Source organism: Ammodytes marinus (assembly GCF_949987685.1).
Source record: "Ammodytes marinus genome assembly, chromosome: 1".
NCBI classification, from domain to species: domain Eukaryota; kingdom Metazoa; phylum Chordata; class Actinopteri; order Uranoscopiformes; family Ammodytidae; genus Ammodytes; species Ammodytes marinus.
Genome location: NC_137230.1, coordinates 32,943,527 through 32,962,933, shown reverse-complemented (window position 1 = coordinate 32,962,933; position 19,407 = coordinate 32,943,527). Strand labels below are relative to the sequence as shown.

The 19,407-nt window shown below is 43.8% G+C and overlaps 1 protein-coding gene across 1 annotated transcript in view; it reads left to right on the top strand.

The window, feature by feature from the left end:
- fto (FTO alpha-ketoglutarate dependent dioxygenase) overlaps nt 1-19,407 on the top strand; it is a 129,179-nt gene that overhangs the window by 22,961 nt on the left and 86,811 nt on the right. Inside the window, exons 4-8 of the mRNA XM_080033430.1 lie at nt 7-605; nt 4,146-4,271; nt 7,904-7,983; nt 8,661-8,804; nt 14,493-14,612. Coding sequence (XP_079889556.1) covers nt 7-605; nt 4,146-4,271; nt 7,904-7,983; nt 8,661-8,804; nt 14,493-14,612 — 1,069 coding nt within the window. The remainder of the gene's footprint in view (nt 1-6; nt 606-4,145; nt 4,272-7,903; nt 7,984-8,660; nt 8,805-14,492; nt 14,613-19,407) is intronic.

The following is a 19,407-nucleotide window of genomic DNA, read 5'->3' as shown; positions in this document are numbered from 1 at the left end:
CAACAGTGAAGGGGTGGACTCTGAGTCCCGGCAGAGTGAGGAAGGGGACACGGAATCCAAGCACAGCGAGGAGTGGGACGTTGAGTCTAAACACAGTGACGAAGGCTGCTCCACGTCGAAGCAAGAAGGAGAATGGGAGGTCGGCTCCAAACATAGCAGTGAGGAGGGAGAGTCTTCCCAGGCCAAAGCAGGTCAATCGGGGGTCGTAGCAGGACCTGTGAAGGAACACAGCGAGGGTAAATTCCCCGGCTGGACACCTAAGACCACCATTCACACAGACACTGAACCCCTGGGACTCGGGCCCAATGTTAATCCAGTGGCCCAACTCAAGCACAGTCTGTCAGGTCACCACATTGAGAACAGCGAGGAGGACAAGGCGAGCGGGCAGGGCTGTTCCCACCCCAGTCCTCCACTGGAATGCCAAGGGCCGGCCAAGTTCAACGTCACCTTACTCAACTACATGGACCCGGCCACTATGAGCCAGCTCAAACCAGAGCCCTACTACGGCATGGGGAGGATGGCGGTGGGGTGGCACCATGATGAGAACCTGGTCACCCGCTCTCCGGTGGCCGTTTACAGCCATACCTGTCACAACAACGACAGAGGTAAGAGGTCCAAAGTGAAATAGAAGGTTTAGAGTGTGTTTCATTTAACACCCATACTGTACAAATAAAAGGTGGGGTCAGCGATTCTGGAGAACGTTTGTTGTTCAAAATAACTTCATGTCAAAATCAGTAAATATCTCCTCATGATCTGCTCCTTGTCTGTACTGTGTGTGCGCGGAAAGAACAGTCTGGTGTTAATACACAGCCTAGTTTCTGTAAAGTGGTATGTAAACAAAGGGGCTCATCGTAGCTATAGCAACATGCACTTTTACAGAGCCTAGGCTGTGTTTTAACACTGGATTTCTTTGTCAGCGCACACAGTACGGATAGGTAGCGGATCGTGAGATTTTGACAAAAAGTTATTTTGACAACAAGCATTCTCTAGAATCAATGACTTTGTGTTGTCTCTTAAAAATAAACATGTTGTTTGTTGGCATAATGTCAAAATTAACATTAATTTTTCTCTTTCACTCCAATATCCCCACAAAACTTATCTCTGTTGCTTTTTGGTGGATCAGAAGCAGCTAACCTTGTGTATTGTGGCCCTGCAGCAGCGTTGTATAGCAGCTGTAGACATGGCCTCCGGTGAGGGGAAAGCATCAGATTCATCTATGCGATAGTGTCAGGGCATTATCAAATGTCATCACTGCCCCTATACTGCTGACAGCCTTATCGCCCGACGTGCGCTGGGAGATCACAGACACATTTTTTGGGATGGGAGCTCTTAACACACGCTCAATGGCGCAGTCTAACAAACAGGCCTTATCACACACACACACACCGCATCTCATCTCAATCTAGTTTCCCCCAGAAAATGATCGATGTGCAATTATCTGATATGGAATAATGAGCCCTGCTTTGATAAGTGTTCCTAGACTGTACTGTACTGCGGATGATACCATGAATGTCTCCTCCTAATTATGGAACGTGTGCACTCTTTCAAGATAGCTGATAGCATTCGCTGATTGAGTTGATAGAGAGTGAGTGAAGAGCTATGCTTTCTAGACCATATGCAAAACAGCTAAAGACAGTGCACCATATCTAACAGGTTGGATTTAAAATAGGCGCACTGCAATTTGTCTTTTGTTTTCGATATCAAACAAAGCTCTCTTAGTGTACAATACAAAGAACAATACAGTCAGTCAAGTCAAATCAAATAAGTGGATTAATAAGTGGAAGTGAATAAGAGCATGCCCACACCAGCTTATTTTTTTTGGCAACTTCCAAAAAGGCCGTAAGGGGAGCTTAACATAATTTCCTTTTGAGTTGGCTGAATGCAGGTGTGTAGTTCAGCAATCATAAACACTCTCTATGCGCTGTGCCGTTAAAGGTGGCAGCTGTACACAGTCTGCATCTGTGTCTGTGAAACTGTACTTTTACAGTATCATACGAGAGCCCACATGCTCTGACATCCCAACACACTTTATAGCCGGGGCTCTCTCTCTCTCTCTCTCTCTCTCTCTCTTCGCCTGTGTGTTTTTAAACCAGAAACACCTGCCCCCAGAGGTCTGCTTCAGTGATTTGTTCGAGGCCATTTCAACTCTGACCCTGCAAACACGGGCTTCAAACACTACATCATAACACCTTGCTGTGCTTAGCAGCTGTGTCTTTTTTCTTCTAGTCCTGAATGACCCCACAGTTTCAGACCTGAGAGAGATATAGTGCCGTGGTAGAACCATGCTCCATTGGCTGACTCTGAGGACTCCCAGAGACCCCGGCTAATGAAATAGTTATCTCCAGGAATGTTACACCTACGTTCATGTTTTTGACATCCCTGAGAACAAAGAGGCCTTTCCCTGAGAAGAAAAACAACACCACACACGCTAGATATCTTAGATGTACAGAAATGTTAGGGCTGCGTTCCAATCCCCATACTTCCCTGCTGTTTAGTATGGTAGAAATAGATTAAGGATAGCCCAATACATGTGGTCAGATGCAGCATGCTTGAAAATACCCCGGATTCCCACTACATCCAGTCATGATTTTTATTGTAGAAATCAGCATCCTTTTTTTGGCAAGTCCGACCCACGTTATGTCACATCGACTGAGCCTCCGTGTGAAAACAACCAGCAAATGCGATGGATATATCGCATTTATGGGCAAATTCAAGGCGCGATGTTACGCTCTAATACAAAAGTAACAGTATGTCCCAATTGTATGCCTACTGCATGCTAACTACACACTTTTTATAATCAACTGTAGTATGTAGAACAGTCAATAATAATAGTATGCCATTTGGAACACAGGGTAGATGTTTTGAGTGCCACCTGCTTCCTTTAAGAGGCCTATTCTTTCTCTTCTCTTTGACCAGCCTCACCTTGTTTTTTTTCTCTCGCTTTAAGCCAGAGAAGTGTTCTGAGTGTTTTTCCCAGCTGCTCTGATCCAAAGGAATCTGCCACGACTGAGCGTTTTCCGGCACGAAAGGATGATCTTCCACCATTCCAGAGGCCTTGGGGAGTGCTGTCATTAGCTGGCTCTCAGCGCACAATGGCTGGAAATTAAGTTACTATTTATCCGTGCTGAGCAAAGGAAAAGGCAGCTGCGGGGCAAGAGAGAGCCCAGAAAGACTTTAGTATTGATTTTTTGCTGAAGGGTGTTGGCCTCGCCGAAGCCAAATCTCGTTTTCTTAGTGTGCCATGTAGGGATGGAGGGATGGAGATGGAGGGAGAGAGAGAGAGGAGGAGAGACAGGGGAGGGAGGTTATAGGGAATGGGCTCAGAAACACAGGAATATCAAAGGGATACCTACTGTCCAATAACACACTCTCACACACTCACTAAACAACATCAAGGGGCTTTTATCTAAGTATTTCCTCTTGCGCAGCACAATGATGGCATGAGGATCGCATGCTAACAGCCGATTTGATCACAGAAACACGTATCATATTTGCTCTGCCTGTTAAGTGATTCTTCCTTTCTGGAGACAAAGGGTTTACATTTCGTCTCTATGGTTTGGGTGGAATGGATTCAATCATCAGACTCTCAGACGTCCTTGAACTATTTAAAGGTCCAGTTTGTAAAGGGAATTGGAGTTTTTTTTTTCTTCAGAACAGACTTGGTAGAAATGGACTATTCTAATCACAAGTATGTTTTAATGAGTGTATAGTCACTTGGAAATACATGTTGTTGTCTTTTATTACCTTTTTAGAATGATCCTTTTATATCTACATAGGAGCAGGTCGTGCCGCCATGTTGCACCACTATGTTTCTACAGTAGCACAGAATGGACAAACTTAACAGCCTTACACAATTTTTGCATATAGTGGGTGTCTGCCAGAAATGCAGATGTAAATTGTGAAAAAGCTGGTAAGTGAATTTTGTGGATATAAGCCATTATTATATGAATTTCTTTTATGAATTTATGGTTACGCATTTTGCGCTTTTCCACTCAAGTCCGTTTAAGCCACACTGGGTGAAACTGTCAAAACCAAAACTGTGAATATAAATATAACAAATGCAAATGTTACAGTGAGTTGTGCTGTGTGTGTGTGTGTGTGTGTGTGTGTGTGTGTGTGTGTGTGTGTGTGTGTGTGACTGACAGGTGAGAGCAGTGAGGGAGGCAGCAGTGAGAAGGCAAGCTGGAGGATCGGGCTGAAGGTGGCCTGGGACATCCGCACACCTGGCCTCACGCTGCCGCTGGAGTCTGGAGACTGCTACTACATGAGAGGTACTAAATCTGCTCCCGCCACGCAAGCACACACACACACACACACACACACACACACACACACACACACACACACACACACACACACACACACACACACACACACACACACACACACACACACACACACACACACACACACACACACACACTGACCCAGACACAGACACACATGCGCGCACAGACATAACACGCACACACATGTAAACACAGCGCTCGCACAACTCCACAGTCCGTCAGTCACCACTATGTCTGTCTGTGGAGGAAGTGAACACTTATACTACCCTGTGTTTTAGTGTTTCTTGTACTTTGTCCCAAATGACCCATACACAGCAGGATGCACTTCACTCTCATGCTCTAACCCTCTCTGCTAAGGTGTGTGCGTACATGCGCGTATGTGTGCTTGTATGTGTGTGTGTGTGTGTGTGTGTGTGTGCGTGCATGTGTGTGTTTGATGGGGTTACTTACTTGGCCCGAACGCACAGCTTTAAGGTTCCATGAAATTGCGTGCATTAGAGAGGTTAGGAAAACCAAATGTTATTTTTTGAAGTCCTGTGACCCGGTGCTGACTATGTGTCTCTATGGGGAGTACAGAGGACCGACAGTCAACCACAGGGGTGTAAATCATGGCTTAATGCTTTTGGCTGCACCAGACACCTCCACCCTCCTTCTCTTTTTTCGGCCTCATGGGCCCTTCCAAGCTCACTCTTTTTTTTTTTTTTCGTGGGAGAGGACATTTATCCACATCACAGCAGAAGCTTGAGTTCAGATGTACAATAAGTTAAGGTCCCTGGTTGGATGAATGGGGCATTTATTACTTTTTAAGAGCACTCTGCTTTCTTAAGTATATACTTAAGGATAGATATACACTAACCATCTTGAGTCAGTCGTCCCTTTAAGTGCTCTGGGATTTACTGTATATTTATTAAATAGGAAATTGTTCATGTCATTGCGTAAGCTAAAGATACACAAAATAAGCATTTAAGGGTGGAGTCAGCGATTGTGGAGAATGCTAGTTGTCATTCATACAAAGTCGGCTCAGACCGAACCACTGTAGCTAGGAGCAATGCCATTGATATAGGCTAAGATTTATAGCTATGTAAATGTAGGTAGCATGTGTTTTTAGTCGTACTGTGGCAACGAGAACCTGATGGCTACCATGTTGTTCAACATCAAATGCTGCATACAAATGTGGTATTTTAAGTGTGCATGACACTATCAGGGGACATTTGGAAGCTTACTTACTTTTATACTTCTAATATAGTTTTTACTCTATATGTCTGTTAACACTAATTTTGTTCTGTTTATTTGATTAACATAACTATTCCTGCTGAATCTTTACTAGTTGCAAAGTTGTTGATCGTGTCAGCACAAAACAAATGTGTAAGCTTACCACTAGATACAGTAATACAGTTACTAGGATGCAAGTCGAGATATCAAATAAGATTTCATTCTGTTTAAACCAAAAACTTTCGCGCATTCATATTCTAACACATCTATCACTCTGAATATTAGGTTACCTGCCTCCTCTATCCACATTATGTCAGAGTGGCTATTGAAGCTCTCAAAAACGCCCACTTATAAGTGTTTGTTGTTATCATTTTAAAGTAACTAAAAAGGTTTTAAATGAACTCCTGAAGTTGACTCTCTCTGAATCGACTTATGTTTTCATGTGCGAGCGGCCAAGCCTGTACCTAATATTCAGCCTGACAGGGCTTGAAGCCGACCTCCTTTAGCTGGATGAGATTTACAATAGAACAGTCAGTTTCGGGGCCAGCCATGATAATAGAGTGATGGGCTGTTGTGCAGACCATTCTAATGGGACTTGACTGTCGCGGATCAGTGGGGATTTATGCTCCGCTCGGTGAGTACGCCCTTGAGAGGCCAACTGCTGCACAACGATAGCAAGGCTCACACACAGTTCCTTGGCTGTCTGTCGTCTTTGGCCGTCCACCTGAATTAAACACTTGGCACAATTCACGTGAACATATGCACGGACCTATAAATTTGCACTTCTCGTATGAACACAAAAAATACACACACACGCACATGGACACACGCACACACACACACACACACACACACACACACACACACGCACATGCACACGCACATGCACACACACACACGCACACACACACACACACACACACACGCACACGCACGCACGCACACACACACACACACACACACACACACACACACACACACACACACACACACACACACACACACACACACACACATAACCCTAACCCTCCTCCGGTTTCAGCCAGCACTAAACCATGTGTTAAAATATATCGCTGCCGTGTTTTCAGTGACACACACCATATGACGGATAGTTTTGCGGTATTAAAGATAAACTACAACGGTGTCTAACCACAGACACCGTAATGTCTTTTCAGCCCCATTTGTCGCCGGCTGGCCCCTCTTGAACCGCTAATGTCTGAGCTGCTGGAGGCAAATTGAATCACCATCATTTCCACCCAAATGGAATCTCAGTGGTTAAAAAAGGGAACAATGCAAGTCTTGACACCGGGCCTGTTCAATAATCAGATTTCCAGCTCCCAATGCACAGGGGGGGAACCGGTGAAAAGAGTTGACCCAATATATTTAAAAGCCTGCTTCCCGGAAAGAGAGGACAAGTGGCAGCAGGCGCAGGGGTTGAAAGAAAGATAAATATTTATTACAGTTATCGAGTTTGCCTCTTGCTCCCCTCCTGATCCCCCCCCACCCCCTCCCTCCCTCCCCACCTCACCGACGCATCAGACGCGCCAAGAAAAGAGCAGATTGATGGAGATAATTTGTTATTGGATATAAACAGTTTTAAAGACGCAGAGTAATTCTGCACCAGAGACCTAATCCCTCACAATCTCATCAGGGTGAGGAAAAAAGCTCCGGCAAGTTGTTTTGTTTGTCACCATCTTTTTTTTCTTTTCTTTTCTTCTCCTCTTTCTTCTCCTACCAAAACAATAATAGCTTGCTCCCAAAAGCATTTGGGCTGTTTGACTTTCAAATCAAAGGCATTAGCCAGTGTACTCTTGCTCAAGGCGGGTGTAAATATGCGCATGTGCCTGCGAATGACAGCTCTGTCACGGCTAAATTAATTATTGGTGTGAGGCAAATAATGGCAGCGCCGAGAAACATCTATACACACAAAGAAACACATGGAGGGATACACGGGGAAACAGCAGTACGGCCTCGCTGTAAAGCCACTGCGATATTGGACAAATGTTTGTTGGTGTGGCGCCGCCGTCTTGACAGATTGAGTGCGATCTGGTTTTGTTTGGTAATTAAAAAAATATTTGATTTGCTCCTTGGTCCAAAGCGCAGTCTGTCTGAGCGTACAATATGATTTAGTTGTCATGTTTTTCTTCCCTCCATGCTTTTCATCTGTTTTTCCATTGTAATCATGGCCTGATTTTATTCTTTTATTACAATTAATTGAAACCACAAGATCAAAATATGAAATGGTAACTCTTTATCTTTTTCTGTTGCGCTTTCTGCACACTACAATGTTTTATTAAATTGTTATTTTCTCGTGGTTCTTTAGTATACTTCATGCTTTGTTGTTGATTGGTGGTGATATTTTTAGTGTGTTCTAATAGTTTTCTCTTCCCTGTTTTCACCAGATGATCTGAACAGCACTCACCAACACTGTGTGCTAGCTGGAGACTCTGCACGCTTCAGCTCCACACACAGAGTGGCCGAGGTGAGAAGCAAACACTTTGGTTTCAGTAAGGGACGGCTGCTGGTACTTACTGTACATGCTATTTCTGGGAATGAGTGTTTGAAATGAAAAACCTTTACATGGTGGCTGGTAAATGACAAAATGATGAAGTCATTTTTAAGGGAAAGAAAGGATTATGTCTGTGTTTGGAAACTTCTCAAATAAGTAAAATAACTTTGTGTTAATCGTCCACAGACACCATTTATGTTTCTATAATATTAATGCAAAAATTAAGTTTCAAAAGTGTCCTGAATAATAATAATAATAAAAAAAACATAGGCAAGTTTATTTATATGACACAATTCAGACACAAGACAATTCAAAGTGCTTTGCTTTACAGGGGCATAAAAGAATACATTAAAATGACATAAGTTAATATTGAAATAGCATTTATGAGATAATAAAAACATAAAGCCAAAAAAGCCAGACATATTGTTGAAAATTTAAAAAAATAATTTAAAACACAATAAAAAACAGAAAAGAAAAAAGTCATGACATCATGACAATTTAAGTACAATTGCAGACAACTTCTATATGTTGTTTTCTTTGTACATTTCAGTGGCTTTATGTCAAACCTATACACGTTTTGTATTGAACAGCACATAGCTAAACCCCTGCATAGCAATAACTTGTGTATCTGTTTCTGTTCCTTCGACCAGTGTTCCAGTGGGACCCTGACCTACATCAAGTCCCAGTGCCAAGAGGCCCTGTCCAACCTGCACACTGACCCAGAGACGGGCTACCACAGCCTGCTGGCCCTGCAGCCCACAACACTAAAGCACTGCGAGGAGATTCACAATGAGGTGGGTGCTGTCGTTGTTTCTCTTATACAAATCTGAATCCCTAGGAAGTATTTTAAAGTTTGTTTGGAGTATAAGATGAGTAGGGGTTGTCACATTGGACAACATTGTACATGTGCCAATACACTTTAGACGATAGCGTCTTTGAAAGTTTCACTATATTTGTCTGTGATCGTGAACCTGCCTGACACTATCTGATTTCTTTCTGATGCTGTATTCCTCGCACCATCTGTTACTGCAAGGACGTTAAAAAACAAAACCATCTGTAAATATGACAGGATTTTTCATCAGCACAGGATCACAGAATGTATTAGAAAATTGTTGTCGAATGAAGAAAAATACTTGGCCTATGAATAATATGGATAAATATCTAATCAAGGAATTGATTTTATTTGATCATTCTCTCCGTCGAACTAGATTGTTGGAACTGTAGCCTTCCCAACAGTTTGGACATCACGTCAACACCGTCCCATGTAGAGGATGTTGCGTTTCCTAGCCAAGGCATGATCAAAGACTTGTACAATCTTGACAAATCTTGACAAACAACGAGGCATTTTCAACAAATACGCTGACAGAATGTTTGTAATGGAATAGAACGACGGACATTGGATTTGATTAATCTCGGTTTGATATGACCTTTCCAATTCATTTCCATCATGGGACTTAGACAGGCCGTACTGGCTGGCCTTTTGATAGCAGGTTAAAACTCTGTAAACAACATCATGGGAGATTGCCACGGAGCTACCATCTACTTACCTTGTTGTTTAATGCCTCCAATATGAAATCCAGGTTGTTCTCATTTGTCTTGGCCCGTGATGGATCGTAAGGCAACAGCCTCGCCATATGTTATCTAAAGATGGAGTCTTGCCCCTGCTCCCCTCCCCTAACCCCCAGTTTCCAGCACAACGCGTGATGCCAGCTTGGGGTATTGAGGGATAGAGAGAGGTCAGAAATAGAGGAACGTATGGGGGGGGCCTGTGCTAGCTTGCCGCGGGCCAGCAGTTAATATAGCACTTCACCTCTTCCCCCCTTTCTACACCCCTGGGCTCAAAACGCACATCCTAGCCGACGCAAGCACCCAGGCCCCCTCAGCGGGACGCCATGACAGATGAGGCTGACGTAAGGTTGTTTAAAGGTTGTATACAATATTAATTATTCACCACAACCAAACAATAGCACTGTCTATGTGATTGGGAGCGCTGCGCTGTAGTCGAGTTAGCAACACCTGCTAGTTTGCTGCATAGCACCGCAGGATTACCAAGCGTAGACCCCCTACCAAGATAGGATGGCAAGGAAGGTTTTTTTTTAGGAAACCAGGATGCTGTTTATAGAAAAAGCAGGTGTGTGTGTACAGAATGTATGTGTGAATGTTTAAGTAAAAGGTAGAGGGGAGGTGGGAGGGGGCGTACTCTCAGGGGCTCAACCCCTACCCTACCCTACCATACTCTACCTGGCACTCACAATGATCGATGTGGCCATTTGTTTGGAGTTGCCCACGAGAGCAGAACACCCACTTAAATGATGTATTGTTGGCGGAGTTATTGATGATGGCGGCCCCACTTTGGGTGCGCTCGGCGGGTGCATATTGCGCGGGTCGTGTTTGACATGGACGACCGAGGAGTGAACAAGCCTGAGACACGCAAGGCAGCCTGACCCCGAGCAGTGCCTTGCGGGGTCCCTTTTCCCCTTAAAAAAAAGTGCTAAATAGCAAGCTATAGCAAACGGCTGACGTGCCACGGATATATTGTGCAATGTGGTGCAACGGGCTTTGGGGGTGGGTGGGTGGAGGGGGGACGGAGGTTGACACTTGTCAGAAGACGTGGGAGGATCTGACGATGATGAAGCAGAACGTCTGTGCCTTCCGAGTGTTCGGGGACGGGGCGGGATGTGGAGTTGAAGCAAGGGTTGATGGGAGACAGAGACAGAAAATGACTAAAGTTCCCACCTGTTTGTTTAAGCGCGGTCCCCTCTCTCCCTGTGTCTCTCTTTTTAATCTTACCTCCTGTCTTGGAGGGTGACGGAGGGGTGGAGGTAGCAGTCGTAACGTAGCATCGCCACACACACAGTCCCCCCCCCCCTTGTGCATGTTTGAGCTTTGAAATGCTAATCCCAGATGCAAACGTCTTGTCTCATTTAAAGCCACTGTGTCACTTCCCAGGTGGGTGTGTGACAGAGTGCCCTCAGGGACCCCCTCTAATGATGCCAGTCCCCCCCCCCCCCACTGTAAATATTGGAAGGGAGGGACAAGGTTTCTTTCCCCCCACATGTTCTGGCAGAAAGTAAACTGTGGAAGCAGGTGTGCGTGACCTTCCAATGTCCTGTTTGCAGGGACCAAAATGTCTCCCCAGGCTACCCAAGTGTTTGCTCGGCTTTGACACTCCTTTCCTGAGGGTCTCAAAGTAGCAATAGAATTGTAATCTTATAAATCACTTCTCCTGACAGAGTTTTGCTAGCGGCACCTGGGCAGTACACACTGTAGTTTCTACCAGTCCTGTTGTATTAAACAATTGTATTTCCATTTTACACTGTTTATTAGTCTTGTTAGCCATTTGTATTGTTAATTATGATGACTTATTTATTTAAAATACACAAAGATAAAAAGCGATACATTATCTTGAAAGTAATGTGTTTCACAAGCCAGGGATTATGATAATATTCAATTTTACTGTGATTTCATGACATAAGTCACGTTGATATGAAGCAGTTCTTGTCAACTTTCCACATTTGATATGACAAATAAAGAATTGAACATCTATGGATATAGATATAAATTGAAATGTATACGGCAATCTGTGTGTAGGAACACTCTAGCAAGTGTGTGATCAGTTTAAATTGCGTGTGCCTGGTCCCTCACAGAGATGTGGGGGCGACCAGTGTTTTCGGTGGCTGATGTGTGAGGGACGAGGAGGGCTGGGGAAGGTAAACAGAGGACGGCAGAGTGGGGATCGATCCACTCTCATCAGCTCCCACCTCAGGGCCCTGGCCCCGGAAATTGATTGGGCCCGCACAGGGGATAGCGTCAAGGTGTGGAGAGAAGAAGAAAAAAAAACTGCGCCTCATTAAATGGGGAAAAAGGGGGCTATCGGCTTTAACTCCGCCAGTCGCCCATGGTGGGAGGCCGGCCGCTCCACTAATGTGGGGCTAATGTTTAGTTAGTGTGTCCATCACCTGGAGAGATGACAGCCACTGCCGCAGGGGAGCCACTAGCTCCCCTCTCGCTCCCCTCACGCTAGTCTCAGAGAAAAACTAGCCCCCTAACAACCACTCTCTCTTTCACACACACTTTCGATCTGTCTGCCCTGGATAGCTTGGCATTTAGTCAGAGTCCCCCCTCTTGGTAGCTCTCAGCTGGGCGGCCGGACTCCAAATGCCACATAGCCATGCAGTGCTCCTCAGTCAGTAGCTTTAGATGGGCCTTGCTTTGTAGCCTGCCACTGGCCCTGCACAGTGGGGGACAGGCAGCCATGTTGGCTCAAAGCAGAGACACAGGTTGGGTTTCTTCTTACTTAAAGGACAGGCAGACAATCAGAGGGATGGAAGAGTAAAAGAGGACGTCCGATATCGGCGTTTGGGCGTCTTTGTTGTGTGTCTGAGCTGTAGTGATCGAACCAAGGGGGAGTGGATTTGGAGAGTGTTGAAGCTCACCATAAAAGATGACATTTCTTTGAAGGGTGGGCTGTTGTATGGAGTGACTGAGAGGCAGCTGAGCAGTGCCACCGGCTGTGTATTCTCCCTGACATGCCCCCTGTCCTTGCATGTCATCCCCGCTGTGATCAGAGCCCTCTTGGAAGCAAATGGCAGGACAATTCTGTGCATAGCTTCTACCTTGCTTCCACCAAGTTGTTTGTGCAAATAACGATTGCACTTTGTTTTAACTTGTTTTGTGAGTTGGATGCTATAGGTGACCTGCTGGTCCTTTTAAGATTTTGAAGGTTTAAAAGACAACCCTTTCTACCAATAATTAGGTTACTATGCATAACACAATTGCATTTGCCAATATATTTTGGTAATGAAACGTTATATCATCCAGATAATGTTGGTTAGCAATCATTTGTGCCCTGTGTGCGATGTTTTATAATCAAACAACTTAAGTTAGGGTGGATGCTAAGCTAAGCATTTCACATCAACACTGGAGAAACATTGACAGCGTTGAATTTTCAATACCTAACCAAGTAGTCATTTTTTTCATGGTCCCTTAAAACACGTGTGAGTGTACATTAGTTGTAAATTAGCTTAACTAGAGAGACAGGGTTGAATGAGAGCAGATAACCGGTGTACCCAAAAAACCTGTGCTATTTGGATAATAGGTACATCAGTGAAACACAAATACAATACGCACAAAGAAAGGCATGGCCTGCTTAAACCTTGTTGTGACATGTTTGTGACTTCGCAGCACTATAAAAGGTCTGTTGTATACACGGGCTAATGCTCTGTTAGAAGAACAATAAACAAAGCATTTTTTTTTCAGAAAAGGGAACAATAGCTCTCTCAGCCACCATTTGATATGCGACTCCTTTTGCATGCAACGCACTTTTTTTGTGTTGTGCAGTTGTCTCCGTCAAAACCAAAACGGAGCGCTCATTGTTTCTTCGGGTTGGATGATGCTTTGTAGGACACTTTGGGGGGAGGGCAACTCGCGGCGCCTCGCGTTTACGTTGGTGGGGCGAACGCGGGCGCAATCTTTGACATACACGCTCACACTGGCAATCGCACACGCACAGACGTTAACAAAGCCTATGTCACACACACACACACACACACACTATGCAGACAGATACACGCAAACACAGTGCCGCACATACAGGTATGATCACACAGACACTCGCACTGGAAAGACACAATTAGAAGTGGATAGGGCTACACCTGGCTACATGAAGCATCCTTGCGAGGATTAAATCAGCACTTCAAAAGAGCAGGAAACAAAAAAAACACTCTCCCAGAGGAGGAGAGGCAGCCCGAGACTGTCATCTCCAGACGGAGAGAGAGAGGGAGGGAGGAGAAAGAGGAGAGGAGGAAGAGGGTGGAGTTTTCAGGTGTGCTGGCTGCAAGGTGTGTGTGCGTGTGTTTTTGTGTGTGTGAAGGACTGTGTGCGTGTGTGCGTGCGAATAAACAGATGCATATTTGTGTTGGAATGCACTGTGTCTATTTGCGTGGCTGTTTGTGTTAAGGGTGTGATTGTACTAACAGACATGACCAATATTTGTGTTATTTGCGGTAGGACTATTTTTCACGCATGAAGTAATGTGTCTTTGGCGTGTTCTTCTCTCAAAATAAAAAAGATTTAATAAGTTAAACATATAGTATAAACAAAAAAATATTAATTATGATATACTGTTAATAGCATGCAACAATTTAAAATGTTCTCCATGCCCAAAAAATGTATTTATAAAATTAATGTGTAAAATTAATTACAGTTTTGATTTAAAAAAAAATAATTCTATAAAAGGCCGGTACTGTTAAATTATAATTTACTGTCTGATTGCTACTCTAACAAAAAATAACACTATTTTTAATGTATTAGTTTGTAAAATTCTATGTCTTTATAAAGTGTCATACTATCACTTCAATGTCCTTCCTCTTAATGTAATATTCTGCTGAACTGTGTAAAGATTTTTACTGTGGAGCTTAGACAGTTAAAGAATAAAAACAATATGTGTGTGTGTGTGTGTGTGTGTGTGTGTGTGCGTGCAGGTGGAGTTTGAGTGGCTGAGGCAGTACTGGTTCCAGGGCCAGCGCTACGCCCGATTCTGCAGCTGGTGGAGTGGACCCATGGAGCAGCTGGAGAAAGACTGGAAGCTGATGGAGACCATGGTGAGGCCACAATACACACACACACACACACATTCTCTGGTTCACAGCCTGATATGGTTGGCTAAAGTCAGTGTTACACCTATAGCTTCACTCATCCTTCAACAGATAAATTAAATGTATTTCCATTTTCATATGCGGGTTGTTCCTTTAGCATCACACTATTTATTTTTCTCCACATGATGAAGTTTACATAAACACTATGCTCAGTCCTAGGTTTTACATTACTGAGGTCTTTCTTGTTTTTTAGAAAATAGATGAAAACCAAAACATAGTTCTTAATATATATAAATATATATTTAAATACAGCTCTGTGTATAGAAAAAACATAATATTTTTTTTTATTTTTTGCTTTTTTTATGCTTTATTGATAGTGTAGAGACAGAGTTGAAATGGGGCAGAGAGGGGAGTGACATGCAGAGAACGACCGCGGGCTGGAATCAAACCCGGGTCCACTGCTGGCCAAGGCACATGGGGGGGGGGGGGGGGGGGGACGCCCTACCAACTGAGCTAAGGGCGCCCCCTATTTTTTATTTTTTTTGAGAACATTTCTAAAACCTCATTTATTGAAAATGTTGAAAGGCTATAGTTAATTCCTCATAAATAAAAACAACTTTCAAAAATATTACCCAGATAATATTCTACAAAGTTATCCATTACAAAAAAAAATACAGGCTCAATTATTATTATTATTTATTATCAGACAATACCATTACCAGTTGCTGCATGAGTAGTGCAGTTATACCCTGTCATCTAATAGGAGCTTCACCTTTTCCTAAATGCTTAACTTGCCTCCACTTGTGCTCCTTATACAAACTACATAAGTGATCTTCTGTCAATAATGCCGCTCACAAGAGAGGGTGTGTTTCACATTACACGATGAATTGAATAACTTCTTAACCCCGGTTGCATTACTGAGGATGTGTCATGTGTTTCCATAAAACTTCAGTGAGGCGACGATTATAGAAGGAACGTGGGCGCCCGGCTATTAGTTAGACGCCACTGTAAAGGGATCACACTTAGTAGTGTCAGCCTCGTAATTAAGTCACCTTAGTCACAGCTCTGTACTGCACATGTGGGCCGCAGACACACACAAATACACACACACACACACACACACACACACACACACACACACACACACACACACACACACACACACACACACACACACACACACACACAACTATAACTATTTGCTTGCTCGCTGTTTGTCCATATATTTTGGTAATGAAATCCACTTTTAAACTTATTGTAGAATTTGCAATAAACGAAAACATACTTACTGACTTGTTCCCTATCCTACCACATGGCTATCACAGCCCAACCAGCACAGACACCTTCAAACAGACCAACACTGTAACGATACATGCCACAAGCACACAACGATACATGTCCTTGCTTGGGTCTCGCTTTCCTCTTCCTCTCCACACATGCTGTCCCTCTCTTATAGCTAGTTTTCAAAAGAGTGTGTGTTCATGTATATACATGTGTGAGTGTGTGTGTGTTTGTGTGTGAGTGAGTGTGTGTGGGTGTGTGTGTGAGAGAGAGAGCTTGTGTATGTGTGTATATGTTAAACATCTAGACAACCAGAAGCAGCAGGGGGCACTCTTGTATCACTGTAGCGGTAGCAGCGGAGGGAGCGAAAGAGCCATGCTCCTCTTTTCCCTCTCCACTCACTATCTCTCTCTCCCTGTGTCTCTATGTGTCTCTCGCCCACTCCTGCTGTCTCTGGGAGCTCTCTGTCTCTGTCAGTGTGGAGCGCTGAGCAGTAATCACATCTAATGCTCAGGCGGGGATAAAGACAGGGGCTGGCTGGAGGAGAACAGTACTGCTGCTGCTGCCTGCCTGCCTGCCACTGCTCTACCTCTAGTCATAGTCTCTCTCTCCCTCTCTCTCTCTCTTTCCCCCTCTCTCTTACTTAGTGGAACAGCCTGGCAGAGGGTGTGTGTGTGTGTGTGTGTGTGTGGGTAAGGGGGGGGTGTTAGTATAGACAGGGGCTAAACTCATCTAGAGCTCCACCTCCGGGCCCAGATGAAGTGTGTGATTTGGACCTGTATTTAGAAAAGGGCATCAGTGAAATGTGAGGTCTTTCTCTCTCGCCGCTGCTGCCGTCTGTCTCCGTCTCTCTCTTATGGGCAAGCAAACCATAGCCAGTGTGTGTGTGTGTGTGTGTGTGTGTCAAACATGTGGATGTCTGTCATACAGTTTACACTTTTTATACTTTTTTTCATAAAAAAATCTGACCTATAACAGTACAGAAAAAAAAATGTAGACACTTTTTAGCCAGATAAAAAAAACCTTAAAGGAGGTATTTAAAAATAAGTGTACACTGATGTTTTTGAAAATAAAGTAATATTTCGTTTTTTCACATTTCTTTTTCATAACTAAATTCCTTCAGTTAGTATAAATCATATGAACGCATTTCATTTAATCACACATGTGTCACAATCCCACAAAGGCAAGTCTGTCTTTGTGCAGACATTCACACACCGAACCATATGCATAAATATAATCACTCACTATTGTGATGAAAGACAACATTATTGCTCTCGCAAGCAATATTTACATACATGCATCGACCTGTGCTATGCTGATGAAAGGCACTTCATAGATGTGACTTATAGATTTTCCTTTTGTAGCTTTTCATAGCTGTGGCTTTCCCCCTGCAGTTAGATTAAAACACATTTCTCTAAATTACTTTGAGTTATTTAAATTATGTTGGCTCTCCCCACTACACTCCTTTATTGCATATATTTTACATCGTGAAGCCGGCAATTGACAGTGTAGTGTAATTCAGTGAAATACGAGTGACCCACCGTGTGCAGATGCTGTTTTTGCCATTTATTTATTTTCGATTTTTCACTGCTCTCGCCTGCGGAGTATATATTTTTAAAGACAGGCATTATTTTTGTCAACATTTGTTATCACCATTGGTATTTTAAAATTACAAATATATGTCTCTTTAAATAGGGTTTATAAAATTGACACTGCGTCGGTTTTATACACTGTGCCTTAGCAATAAAACAGGCTATTGTTTTATCCTGCTAAAATAGCAATACAAACAGCCAGCCCTCCTGTCTTTATTGTCATATTTAGCACACAGTGTGGTGGGATGCGATGGGCTATGTATGCGTTTGTTAGTCCGTATGAAGAATATTGCAATATGGTGAGGGAGGGGGGGGGGGGGGGGGGGGAACTATCTCCTGTTTATGGATACTGTCTCTCCCTGGGGCTCCCTTTCTGCTCCTCAGCCCGTTGTCATGCAAATGCTCATCCTTCCATTTGAATGACATTCTGATAAAATACATAAATAAATAAATAAATAAAGAAGCAAAACACAAAACAAGTCCACTGGCTTGCGCGCCTCTTTTTGGTACCTCCATAAATTCATTTCGGTTTCTTGATATAGAAACAAAGAGCCGTGCTGCCGGATAAAACTTCCACTGTAGGTGTGTGTATTAGAATGTATAACAAAAGTATAATGTGTCTATGAGTATTTGAATAGTGGGGGGGTGGGGGTGGGGGGGGGGTTAGTGTATATAAGGTAAAGGTTGCTTCTGGGGGGTTGAACAAAAATGACATTAACTTAAAGGTTTTATACATTCCCTTGTGGTCCGCGGGTGCTGAAGTACGGTTTAGATGTGCCTCGCTCGCTAGCTTTCCTGTTCCCTCAGGACTCTGCTATCATGGCTATCACACAATAGTGACATTTCCTTAAACTAGCAACAATGAATAGCTTCCGTCTGACTGACAATAGACAGGGAGTCTTGGCTTTATGCAGAATATTTTAAATACCGGTGTGGTATATATATATTTTTTTATCTCTCCTCTTTTCACCGTGGGGGAGAAGCGACAGCGCCGAGCCCGTGAGCACATCTCTCGCCTTTTTTCTCCTGTCCTCTGTGTGTGTGTGTGTGTGTGTGTGTGTGTGTGTGTGTGTGCCATTGATGTTAATGTATGCACTTGGCATGACTTTAATTGATTTAGCAGCTCTGCTTGCACAGTACAGCTTTTCCCCTAATTTGTCACTTTCCTGACTTCTGTGGCTGCTCATCGCACAACTTCAAAAGCCACCGTGGATGCAAAGAGATTTCAATGCACTCCGTCTCTCTCTCTCTCTCTTTCTGTTCTTTCTTTCTCTTGTTCTCCCCCCTCTCTCTCTCTCTCTCTCCAGCTATCGCCATATCTCTCTCTTTTCTCACACTTTTTCTCCCTCATTTGACAGCAGAACCAGCCCTTGTAGATGGCAATCTTTTCAACACACATCAAGGAAATTAATCTACTTTCATACTAAATGGGCTCCACTCAGTCGAATACATTTGTATACTTCAAGATGTACAAAACAGGAAGTGGAATGGGGGCCATGTCTTCCTCTTGCTCCGCTCACCCCGTCTGTCACTCCCTGTTTTCCGCCGGTTTGGTCACACACACACACACACACACACACACACACACACACACACACACACACACACACACACACACACACACACACACACACACACACACACACACACACACACACACATACATATGCACTACACGCTCATTTTTCCTTTTCTTTTCATTGTATGACAAAATGTAGCCGCACTGATTTGTAATACAGGCTGACTCTTGCCTGTGTGCTAGTGTGTGTGAATGTGTGTGTGAATGTGTGTGTGAATGTGTGTGTGTATGTGCGGGGATGCGCTTGCTTAGTGACCATTTCATCTTCTCCCCTTCACTTTAATAACAGTCTTCGGAAACAATCTGGCCCGCTAAGGGGGGAGTTGCACTGCAATCATGCACAGCCTGG